At 34.3% G+C, this 12,845-nt stretch overlaps 1 protein-coding gene across 1 annotated transcript in view; it reads right to left on the reverse strand.

Moving 5' to 3' along the window:
• The window catches only part of LOC118743927, a 32,822-nt gene extending 20,517 nt beyond the window's left edge, over positions 1–12,305 (reverse strand). The window contains exons 1-3 of the mRNA XM_036476687.1: positions 11,808–12,305; positions 6,257–6,404; positions 5–617 (exon numbers count right to left, since the gene is read on the reverse strand). Of these exons, the coding sequence (XP_036332580.1) occupies positions 5–617; positions 6,257–6,404; positions 11,808–12,250 (1,204 nt within the window). The 5' untranslated portion in view covers positions 12,251–12,305. The remainder of the gene's footprint in view (positions 1–4; positions 618–6,256; positions 6,405–11,807) is intronic.
• Between the last annotated feature and the right edge of the window lie 540 nt (positions 12,306–12,845).

Raw genomic sequence — 12,845 nt, forward strand, 5'->3', positions numbered from 1 at the left:
CCGCCGGCTGCATTGCTGCCGGACAGGCTGGCGGCACCGCACGGCGATGATGTGGCAGCGTGTGAGGCACGTGCGGCTACGGCAGCTGTGGCTGCATTCCACATATTCTCCACCTCGGCGCGCTGCAGCGAGCAGCATGACTGTGCATTCAGCGCCTTTTTCATATTTAAAAATGCTGCGTTGTTGCTGCTGTATCTGCTATTCGTCGGCGCAGTTGTTGGCTTGCCGCAAGCAAAGAAATTACTGCAACTATTGCCACCGATGCTGTTGCCGCTGATGCTGATATTGCAGCTGCCGCTAAGGTTGCCGCTGCTGTCGTTGTGCAGCGTGTCCATGGCCAAGTTGCTGGTCGCTGCCGATGCGGACATTGTTGGGGTAGGCATTTCGTGGACGGCGAGCGTGGAACGATAGCCTGGTGGTGGGGAGTTATGCTGTAAATGCGTTTGCTGCTGCTGTAAGAGTTGGCATCGTTGCTGATAAAGTTGTTGTTGTAATAATTGTTGCTCTTGCATGGCAACCACGGCATCGTACGATGGTGGCGGCTCGTGGTGAAGTGTTGCCAAGGTGGTGAAGCCGTCGGTGGATTCACCCAGAAATATGCCAGAAGTTTCATAGCTCTGCAGTGGAGAGAAAAAAGAAGGTGATTAGATTTTAAATTCGTACAGAAAATATTTGTAAAAAGGAGTGGTAATTAATAGGGAAAGAGCGTAGGACAAATATTTCTTAAAATAATGAATATTTCTGGTTTTTCAATAAAGAAAAAGTTAGGTAGACTCGATTTTTTTTTTATTGCCAGCAAACTCATTTGAAAGAGGATGGAGGATGTAAGTACTCAGCTTTCAGCTGATCATAAAGATGGTCAATGACCACCTAACAACAAAGGGGAGTCTAAGCGACCGATAAAGCTCCTCTTCCCAGTTGGAAAGACACTTGAGACCTTGCTACTCCGGTACTTTACGCACCACCTAACTCCAGCGAAGCACTTAACACCAAAAACACTCCAATAACTCGGGGGGTTTACTTGTAACCGCACCTGTGAGAGAGCCGTTCTAGTAGCGTTGGAGTAGGCTTTCGACATTGCTTGCCACTCCACGCTACTTAGACGACTTTGAGGCCTTCTCTTTTCCACTGGTATTCAAACGATAGACGGCGAAATTTAATTGGCTCGGTCCGCGGAGGTGTATACTTGCTCAGATAATAATGTGAGTGATCCGCAATCGTAGTAACTTTTCGACACAAAAAGTCGGGTCCCACAGAGCGGTGTCCTCTCAGTGTTTCTGAAATAATTTTTACATTTCGAAGCTCCCCGCCAACCACCAGAGGCTGTTTCCCTAATGTCCAAGGCCGATAATTAATTTAAGTACATATATTTGCTTCCGACAATGACATCGATGGCCATCCCTCAAAATCATAGGCCGATCTAGCTCGCTTTTTCACAGCAAGTAGCCCAATCCTCTCCTTCACGAAATCCTCGGCAATCATTTTTTCCACATAGGCGAAAGAGAAAATTCGACACATTTCTTTTAATTTTTATGCGCAATATTGGATAGGCCATTTTGTTTTTAGTTATTTTGATGTCAGATTCGAATTTAGCGACCCATTCTGATCATTATTTTTAACAAAATTATTGTGTGTAAGATTTTAGGCGCCATATTGGATCGGCCATTTTTTTTATTTTTATTTTTACTTCAGATTCGAATTGAGCGACCTCAAAACCCCCTGTAAACCTGAATTCATGTGAAATTAAATTATGGGCACAGAATGGATATCAAATATCACTGTGTGTCTGGGAAAAATGCATTATTTATTTATTGGAAAAAAGTCTCACTCAAACTTAATTATTTATAATCTTTCGCTCGTGTCGTAACTAAAATAACCTCATCGATTTTATTCTCTAAACCTCAAATAACCTATCAGCAGTGTGTTAAACTTTGTATGTGTGTCAAATAAATAACAAACATTGTCACATATGTATGTATGTATGTATGTATGGCCATACACACCAATCAATTCCACTGTCCCATTAACTGACTGATTTAATGTTAGCTAATGTCCGATTTAACCGAAACTTATCACAGCAACTGGTGTTAATGCTTTTAAAGACAACAAAGACAAACAGAGTGGCATAAACCTTAATTATATTTACTTACTAGATACATATATGTATGTATTTGGTATGTAGGCATAGTATGTATGTACTAGATGTACATATTTACATACATAAATTCAGGCGAGCATGCAGTAAAGTGACTAAGAGCAAGACAGGTCGAATTACAATAAATGTGAGCGAGTTGTTGTGAGTTATGTAAAGAACACTACGTCCGCGATTTTAGTACAAGGAAAAGTGGAGCAATAAAAAATAGTTGTTTATGTACTTATACATATGTATGTACATATGCATGTAGTAATGTGCGAAAAAATGCTGCCCTTAAAGTTACGTTACAACAAATTAGAGTTGAAAGTGAGTGCTTACTCACTAAGAACCAAAAGGAATTTAAAAACAACTGCTACATCATTAACTAGTTTCAGTGTTTAATAAAAATCAGTGTTTTGAAGAAATTCGACAATGAAGAAATTTGGTTTTTATAAAGTGCCGTAGCTTACAATCTATCTTCTAGGGATGGGTAAATTCGATATTCGAATCGGCAAGCTTTGTTAGAATACGGCTGTCAATATAAATTTTTTTTTATATTTTTGTTATTTATTATATTTTATTTTATTTTTATATTTTTTTTTATATTTTTGGATTTTACTCTGATATTTTTTCAGAAAAAATGCCCCACTCCCCACCATCCCTACTATCTTCTCACTTTTTTTTTAATAAATCGTTAGATGGTATGAGCAGCTCGTGCTGCTCCAAATTCTTTCCTTTTGTGACACGTAAATTTTCGGTTGTTGGTAACTATTAAAAATAATTACGTGTGAAATAGTTCCATATGGATCGACTTAAAAAAAGTAGAGCATATCAATATTTAATTAGATTTTATCCTAATGGCGAAACAATTCACGCACCACTAAACATTAGCTCCTGTCATATCTACATATTCATTTATTTAGAATGATAGGCTACCAGCCTTTTGTAACGTTTTTGGTGATTTTCGGACAACCGCTGAACAAAAAACTGCTCCTCACTTGCTCGAAAAAAAGTGTGTCAAATATAATTACTGCCGAGTTAACGACACCGAATGAAAATACTTTACAAATATGCGTATGTATACAGTGGCGGTCGAAAGTTAATGAATGATATTTCATCTTTAATATTTACAATGTTTTTCAAGCTATCTAACATTTTTTTTCTGATTGTTTTTTATATTATATGGTTCATGCTTTAGCAAAAATCATACAAATCACACTTTCACACTTCATGCAGAATTTAGAAAAATTCCACAAATTTTTAATCTAAATTTCGAGCTTTTTAACCAGAATTTTTTTTTTTTTGTTATGCAGTTAACAGGTAAAAAAAAGTGCAAGCTTTAAGCGCCTAAAAATCTCAGTCATGTAAAGAATTATTAAAAACCAATGCGATTTTTTAGTCGCTCAATACTTGCACTTATTTTACCAAGATTTTTTAACTGCATACCCAAAAAAATAATAAAAATTCTGTTTAAAAAGCTCGACTCTAGGATACAAAATTGTGTAATTTTTCTAAATTCTGTATAAAAATTGAAAGTGTGACTTATATAGTCTTTGTTGCTTTAATCATATTTTTATAAAAAAATACCAAAAAAAAATTTTGCTGGAAAAACATTGTAAATATTAAAAACGAAACACCATTCATCCACTTTTGACCGCCACTGTATATTTATTTTAATATTTCTAATAGGCAAAGTGAGCTATTGATTTTTTAGTTATAGCAAATTAAAATAAACACAGTTACATATTTTCTAACTTAACGATTTGTATTTAAATAGTTTATTTTGGACACACTTGTGGCGACAAAATGCCTTGTATGCGTCATTAGTTTGATAAGTAGGACAAGCACAATGTATACAATTTTTTCGTGGGAAAATTTGATGTTTCTTATTAGGTTAATTATTCTGTCTTCATTACATTTACTACACATACTCGTAAGTGTTTTGAATTGACTCAAAGATAGTGGTATTAAGTGAGAGAAAAGAAGAAGTTTAGTTATACTGGATTTCCACTAGGCATTAAATGAGAACAATTTTTATGGCAAAGTAGGGCATTAATTAAAAAATATTCGTATCATTACGTAAAAAAAATTAGTCATTAAATTCATCTCCACGTGGCATTTTTTAAATTCCTCAAATTTTTTGTCATTTCAACGCCTAGTGGAAATTCGGCATTAGAATTTTACATCCATTTGAAAAAAAAACCAAATATTTCGCAGAGAAAAGCCGTTAAAAATATGGTTGCAGTGAGTCATTTGTTCAGAAAGCCCTAGATCGGAAAGCTACGAAGAACGTTGACGCAATAAATAGGAAGTAAAAAACTGTGTTAAATTTTTTTCTGGCGCACACCTTATGGTACGTACACACAAAAAGCGGCGCCGAGCCCAGCAAGCGAAGCTCTCAAATTGCCAGAACGGTATGAAAGTGTTCATATGGCACGCTATTCAGAAGCGTTTGGGAGCCGAAAGCACCGCCGTTTTTGATTTTTAACCGACTTCAAAAAAGGAGGAATTTTTTTTTTATGTACATGTGTTACCGCATAACTTCGGACGACCTCAACCGATTGGGAGATCTATCTGAATCATGAAGAAATTAACGGTACTCTTAAATTTTTATATGCGAATTAAAGTCGGTTGTGTTTTTTGCTTAAAAATTACTTGTTAATTTTTCGAAAAGTCTTTAAAGCAAAATAAACAAAAATTTTAGCCGAATTTTAGCAATGAAAATTGCCGGTAAGTTTGCCAATTTTTTGGTAGTTTATGAACTGGATACAATTTTTTGATCATTTAAAAACTTTATTTTCGGTCCCTGCATGCAAATTTGTATGTAGATCCGTCTTAGCCGACTAACATTTGGTGAGACCCAGGGTAGATACCTAGAAGTGATGGGCTTTGGAAATTTAAAACTGTGCTGCCTTCAGGCGAAAAAATGTGCCAATATGCAGAGGAAAGTCAAAGAAATCTTTATGCGTACATTTTTTTTTCCTCTTAAACTATACCAATCACTTTTGATTGCTATACATTTTTGAGCAAGCTGCGTCTTATTGCTTATGTTTGGAAAAAAAACTTATTTTTTTGTGGCAATCCATAACTTGGGTAAGCTGTCTTAGACTATTTGCTGCTAGGTTGGAATGAAAAATTAACACCTACATACATACGTACATATTTGGAGATTTTGGAAACCTTGAGGGAAATTAAAAAAAAGAAAACAATTGGTGCACTAAGGGAGTCCTATGTTAGGATAAAAGCTTTTTTTGCTGGTCAAATATCTTTTATTGAAAAAATCAACTGATTTCTAAAATTTTCCTGGTACTAATACATACACTGCCCTTGTGTGCTACAATAGCTTTACCATAAAAAAAAAACAAAATATGTATTTTAACCACGCTTACCTCCCATATAACGGTAGTTTGCAGAATTACGAAAACTTCGATATTTCGAAATTTAAGCATACTATCGATGATCTTTGAAATAGTAGTAAAACCATCCCTTCTTACCATGTAAGGGTAGTTTTCGGAAAGGTGAGAAAAAACTATATCTAATACGTGCGCCGGGTATTTAATGTTGGGCTTCACCCGAACTTAGACTTCTTTACTTGTTTTAATTACAATTCCAATTGTAAGTAAGCAAAGAAGAGTCACAGTGATGTTATGAGCCAAAGAGAGCCAAATGAGCTACTGGATGCGCACCAATGAGTTAAAATTAGGTGCGGGAAAGGCGCAATTGTGCTTACTGTTTTATCACTGATGCCTGTATGTCAGCATAACATTTTTCTAAAGGCGGTCGCCTCTAGTAAAGCAATGTCCAAATACATATGTATTATTTGGAGATTATTTTTTCCGATGCGCCTTTCCATTAAACATCATTTCTTATGCACTTACTATTTCAATAAATGTATTACATTTGAAAATACTTCGTTTCATATTTAATTAAAATTTTGGGTGCCCGATATTCCTTACGGGGCTGGCAGGGTGTATGAGTGACCATTTTATTTTCTGTGATTAGTTAAAATTAATAAAACATTTACTTATTTATGCCTTCATCCAGTCACAGCAGCTTTATGCCGTATGTATTTAAATATTTTTAAAAAGATTTCATCCTTATTATAGTCTCTTAGCAACTTACCTGCTCCACACTGTATATTTCCATATTGGGATCACTTTCAAGCCACTGGTGTTGCTGGCGATATGCAGCTTCGGTGCGTTTCTTTATGTTACGATGGCAACAATAACAAACAACGCATAGAATGGTGGTAACCACTGACAGCATGGCGCTGCAAGAAATGGTGAAAAACAAACATACAAACATACAAACATACAAATAAATTAATATGCGCTCAGTTATACATACATATACATACAAAAGAAATTTAGTTATTTTCGGCTAAATCAATTAAAGCAATGAATATTGAAGTGACCTCATTGATTTTGTCTACATACATAGCTATCGCATTCTACTCAAGAAGGCGTGTTAAAGTATACCTGTGTAATTAAGTTTGTAATGTAGCTTTTTTCATGCTATAAATAAAATCTGAATGGTTGTTAAAATAATGGTCATGCAATATTTTAAATGGTTTCATATTCATTTCTGTCGAAAAGTATTGCTTACTAAGTAATTATGCATTTCTATTTTGTTTAGTGAAATGAAATCAATACATTGAGAGCTGAGTGAATAAGTATCTGCGCGTGTTCGCGTGACTTTTACATATTTTACTTTCGGTCATTCGCAGTTTACGTGCATGGAATACGGAATTTATTTATTTATATGTTCGCACAGTTGTACAAATGTATGACAATTTTGTGAATAAAAGCTGAGTAGACAATTAATTGAAGGAACCTACACGCCTACATATCGTCATTCTGCAAAACCGCGTAACTGACATTTGCTGCCAAAAATTGGATTTGCACACACAAGCTCTTGGCTCAATTCTTATCCATTCGTCCTGAAATATACTAGCCAGAAATGCGATTGCTTTCTAAAAAAAAAAGAGAACGATTTTGAAATATGAGTGTTTTTACTCCCAAGAAAATATTTTCTACAACCTCACATACGCGGCTTTGCATTTTGTTGATACGCGGTTTTGTACTTTAAACGACGATATGTATGTTTGCATACCAGGGGGGTAAAAACTTCGGACGGAGACAAAATGATAGACTTATTAAATACTATAAATAAATATACAAAAAAAAGAGAGGGAAATACCGGTATTGTAGTCTAGAATCGACAATGCCTTACGATTACGCAAGTGTGTACATACATATGTACACATGTTTCTTACCGTATTGTGTAACCGTTAAGCGTTTTTATTGCCGCTTTTTGATTGCTTGCTTAGTACACCATTATTACGGCCATATCATTTTACAATGGGGCGATTAATGGACAAAGGTACAATATAGTTATATACAGCCCGCGACAAAAGATAGCACATCAACATTTTTGCCAGTTTTGCCCAGAGACCCGGAATAATAATTATTTTATGGTGGAGTCTTTTGATAATAATTATGTGTGAGAAATTTTTTTTTAAGTCATCGCTAACTATTATTTTAAGACTTATCTAATAAAAGTCTTTTTATAATAATTACCAGCGAGATAAATATTTTTAAGCCTTCAAAGACTTTTATTTTGAGACTTTTATAACAAAAGTCTTGTCATAATAATTATCGTTGAGATAAATATTTTTAAGCCTTCAAAGACTTTTAGGTTGAGACTTATGTATATTATAAAGTCTAATCATAATAATTATGAATGCGAAAAAATTTTTTAAGTCTCAAAAGATGGGGCTTCAGGACCATTTCGGCATTTATTCGGGACTAGTTGCGGGCCAGTTCGGGGCTAGTTGGGGACAAGTTCGAGAACAGTTTGGAACTTGTTGGGGAGTAGTTTGGGCCCAGTTAGGGACTAGTTTTGGACTTTTAAGGCTTAAAAAAAATTTTTCGCACTCATAATTATTATAGACTTTTATAATATAAGTCTTAAAACAATAGTTATCGATGACTTAAAAAACTTTTCTCACACATAATTATTATGAAAGGACTTTTATAATATAAGTCCTTGAACAATAATTATAGATGACTCGAAAAATATTTATCTTAATATAATAGTTATTGATTGACTTTTAGTCTTTTCTCTTATAATTGTCTCTGGTGTTGCCTACTTTTCTTTTGCTTGTTTTTTAAGGTTCATTAATTTTTTATTAAAGTTCAGCTCCTTATCTTACAAAAATCATATAAGTGCAAATTTCAAACTTTGTACAAAAATTTAAAAAATTGCACAAACTTTTCATCTCAATTTCAAGTATTTTAATTAGAATTTCTCAATTAATTTTTGGTATGTTATTAAAATCTAGTATAATAAAGTGACAGTTTGAATTTGCAAAAGCTTGCATTGATTTTTGGTAATTTTTTTCTGCACTTTTTTCCATATGAAAAATTACTTTGTATGGATATTGTACTAAACTTTAATAAGCGATAAATCTGCATACTAAAAATTATTCTAAAAATTAAAATGCTTGGAACTGGGATACAAAGTTTGGGGAGTTTTTATTATTTTTGTACATAGTCTGAAATTTGGATGTATATGGCATTTGTTATATAAATTTCATAAACATAAGAGAAATAGTCAAAACTGTTCAAAATATTGAGGTGCTATCGCTTTGTCGCGGGCTGTATGTACATCAATATTATGTATGTATAGAAGCAAATTTAATTGTGTTAATATTACATACGTATATATATATGTAACGGGTGATTTTTTAAGAGCTTGATACCTTTTTTTTAAAAAAAAACGCATAAAATTTGCAAAATCTCATCGGTTCTTTATTTGAAACGTTAGATTGGTCCATGACATTTACTTTTTGAAGATAATTTCATTTAAATGTTGACCGCGGCTGCGTCTTAGGTGGTCCATTCGGAAAGTCCAATTTTGGGCAACTTTTTCGAGCATTTCGGCCGGAATAGCCCGAATTTCTTCGGAAATGTTGTCTTCCAAAGCTGGAATAGTTGCTGGCTTATTTCTGTAGACTTTAGACTTGACGTAGCCCCACAAAAAAATAGTCTAAAGGCGTCAAATCGCATGATCTTGGTGGCCAACTTACCGGTCCATTTCTTGAGATGAATTGTTCTCCGAAGTTTTCCCTCAAAATGGCCATAGAATCGCGAGCTGTGTGGCATGTAGCGCCATCTTGTTGAAACCACATGTCAACCAAGTTCAGTTCTTCCATTTTTGGCAACAAAAAGTTTGTTAGCATCGAACGATAGCGATCGCCATTCACCGTAACGTTGCGTCCAACAGCATCTTTGAAAAAATACGGTCCAATGATTCCACCAGCGTACAAACCACACCAAACAGTGCATTTTTCGGGATGCATGGGCAGTTCTTGAACGGCTTCTGGTTGCTCTTCACTCCAAATGCGGCAATTTTGCTTATTTACGAAGCCATTCAACCAGAAATGAGCCTCATCGCTGAACAAAATTTGTCGATAAAAAAGCGGATTTTCTGCCAACTTTTCTAGGTAATAAAATTCAATGATTTGCAAGCGTTGCTCGTTAGTAAGTCTATTCATGATGAAATGTCAAAGCATACTGAGCATCTTTCTCTTTGACACCATGTCTGAAATCCCACGTGATCTGTCAAATACTAATGCATGAAAATCCTAACCTCAAAAAAATCACCCGTTATTTGTAATAAATCTTTTAAACATTATCTTAAGAAACGATAAGGAAACTCTTCTTTAGTATAGATAGGGGGAGGCAGTAAAATAAGTAAAAAAATAGGTTAAACGGTTTTGTTGAACGGAAAGATAATAATGATGTATATAATGTACTAACAGCTAAAAAATTATTAGGTAGGTCCTAATTATCAGTCTTCCCACCACTCTTCTTGCGAGTCTGAGGCATTGATCAGACTAAAAAATAAAGTCGTGGCTTTTGGTGCATTATCTACATCATTATTTTATTTCTTTTCAATAAATAATTTTTCTTTTGCTACAATTTTGTTCACACACACGAGTAACGGACATAACAACGGTCGACCCTCAATGTGCGAATAGCGGAATTGGAAGTGCATTAAGTTCATAATTGTGGTAAGTAATCCACAATCCCCCGAAATATCAGTTCAGGATGCAAGGACTACCATTTATCGAAATAAGTATTTAAAAACGTGAACTTCATGGGAAGCGTCAAAAAAGGTTAGCCATGATTATGTAAGACCAGAAACTTGCAATTTCAATTTAATATTTTATAAGTTGGTTAAGAAGTGTTTACGAAATAGGCGGTTGAATGAATAAGTTCATAGCGAAACTATATTTTTCCTCTCTCAGGAGTATAGGACAAAATGATGCTCATTAGCCTTGTCGACCTGTGGCTTCCGAAGTTTAACTTCACAAATAATTTCAAGATCTTAGTTTTGGAAAAAGAAAATAAAAATCGTTGGGAAGTAGTGCTGGAAAACAACACCGGAATTCTACCGCGTAAATGCCCTAGATTGCAACGAATTGACAGCACTGGCTCTTGTCTATAGTCAGCCAAAGCCGATTTTATACAAGGTGGTGTCGGTTGAGCAAAAACAGAAATCACGACAACAAACTATAAGCACAATGACGGCAAGAGGTACCACAAATATACAAAAAAAAACATATCATTTTGATATTCAGAAGGACTGCGGCGAATTCTAGCTACACCATCTTTTATAAATTCCACGGACCGTAACAGTTACAACTTTTATTAAAAAAAAAACTCGCTCTTTAACAATTATTTTTTGCCTTTTATTTAATTACTCCTTAAATAACCGCTATTTCTGACTTTTACTTTATAAATCCAAAATAACAATTATTTTTGATTTTATCTAAATAATCTGCAAATAACAGTTATTTTTGTTTTTTAAATTAGATGTCTTACATAACAGTTATCGAGGACTTTTATTTATAAAAGTCATAAATAAAAATCAGTCATTGACCTTCATATTTAAATCGTACTTATAAAAGTCATTTGTATAAGTCGTAGTAAACTTTTGTTTCCCAACACCTTATTTACTGCGAAAAATGTGAATGACATTTTTTACCAATGCTTAAAAAAATAAAAGTCGGTGATTGATTTATATTGATGACTTTTAACAGTAAAAGTCACTGAATGATTTTTATTGAAAAATCAAAAATAATTGTTATATAATGGATGAAGTACTATTAAAAGACCTAAGTCTTACCCTGTACTACTAGAAAAATAAATAAATAAATAAATAAATTTGGATTTATAATTTGAAAATCACAAATAATTGTTATTTTTTTTTAATTTGCATAAAAATTGCAAAAATAAATTTATTTTCAAATTTGAGTCTCGTGGAAAAAGAAATCGATTGGTATATATCACTTAGTTGTAGAACGTTTCCTTCAATGTGAATTTTTCCATGACAGTTTTCATCAATACTGTTATGTTCGGTCCCTGATAAATTCACCTTGAGTCAGCCGATTGCCAGAAGTCAAAACCATGATAACTAATATTTTTAAAATTTTACAAAATTGTCAGAAATTGTAAAAAAATTAGAAGCATTTAACTTAAGAAAATTGTTTACCGGTCAACTATAAGTGGAATGCACTTTGTGAAGATGAAAAATACTGCAAGCCTACGGCATATGATCTACCAAAGACTGTACGTATGTATGTGATTTTAGAAAAATAACTTACCCGCATAATAGTAAATTCGCATTTCCATTAATTGCATGTGGATATGTTTGATGACCGCCACCGATGCCTCCACCACTACCAATGCCACCTGAATTGTGACCGATGAGGCCACTTAGGCCAAAACTCGCGCGTATTGTTTGCAAGCCATTGCCGGGCGTATATGCATTAATTATATTCGTATATGTCTCGTTGCTGTCATCTTCACTGTTGTCATTGCTGTCATCGGCGTAACTATCGTCGTCGATAATTCGATGACTCTTAGTTACAGTTGCTAATGTTGTTGTTGCTGTGGTTGCTATAGCTGTTGTTGGTTGTGTTTGCTTAATGTCAATATTTGTTGTTGTTTCTTGCGCACTTATTGGTGCTGCAATATTTGAAATATTTTGCTTGTTATGCTTCAGCGTTAACGGCGCAATTATTGCCAACCGTCTTAAGGACATCATTGCAGTTATTTGCTATTGCGCTTCGCTGATTTCTAGAAAAATGCTTATGCACCTAATGAACCTACATATGTAGCAATAAAACAAATCTATAAGTAAAAAAATCCTTTTCCGCAAGGAGGAATTGTAGCAGGTAGAAAGCCTTTTCCAAATGTCTTAATTTTTTAGGAGACAAATTTTGTTTCCGAAATCGAAACTCTATTTTTTGATTCCGAAATCGAAGCTCTGTTTTTGGATTACTTAATATGCTGCATGCACGTATTCTGACGTAAAAATCCAGATTGGACAAGCCCAAAATATTGTAGAAATGTATAGATATTACTCATCCGGGCCTGTTGGTTTTCATTTATAATATAGCTTTGAGGAAAAGGTACTTTCGTCATTGTTCATGGTTTTCAATTTAGATTTTTTTTTTATAGGAAATTCAAGTCCTAGCGCATTGAAACCATTTCAAACCACCTTTTTATCACAAAGAAGTCTGCATAGACCGAAATAAGAAGAAGTGGTCGGACTGGACACGTTTCATGTCATAGAGTAGATGCATTAAAACTTCATAGCCGAGGTCTCTAAACTTTTTCCGAGTGAATTAAATGGCATA

Source organism: Rhagoletis pomonella, unplaced genomic scaffold (genome assembly GCF_013731165.1).
Source record: "Rhagoletis pomonella isolate Grant_MI unplaced genomic scaffold, Rhpom_1.0 Rhpom_scaffold_00007, whole genome shotgun sequence".
In the NCBI taxonomy this organism is placed as follows: Eukaryota; Metazoa; Arthropoda; class Insecta; order Diptera; family Tephritidae; genus Rhagoletis; species Rhagoletis pomonella.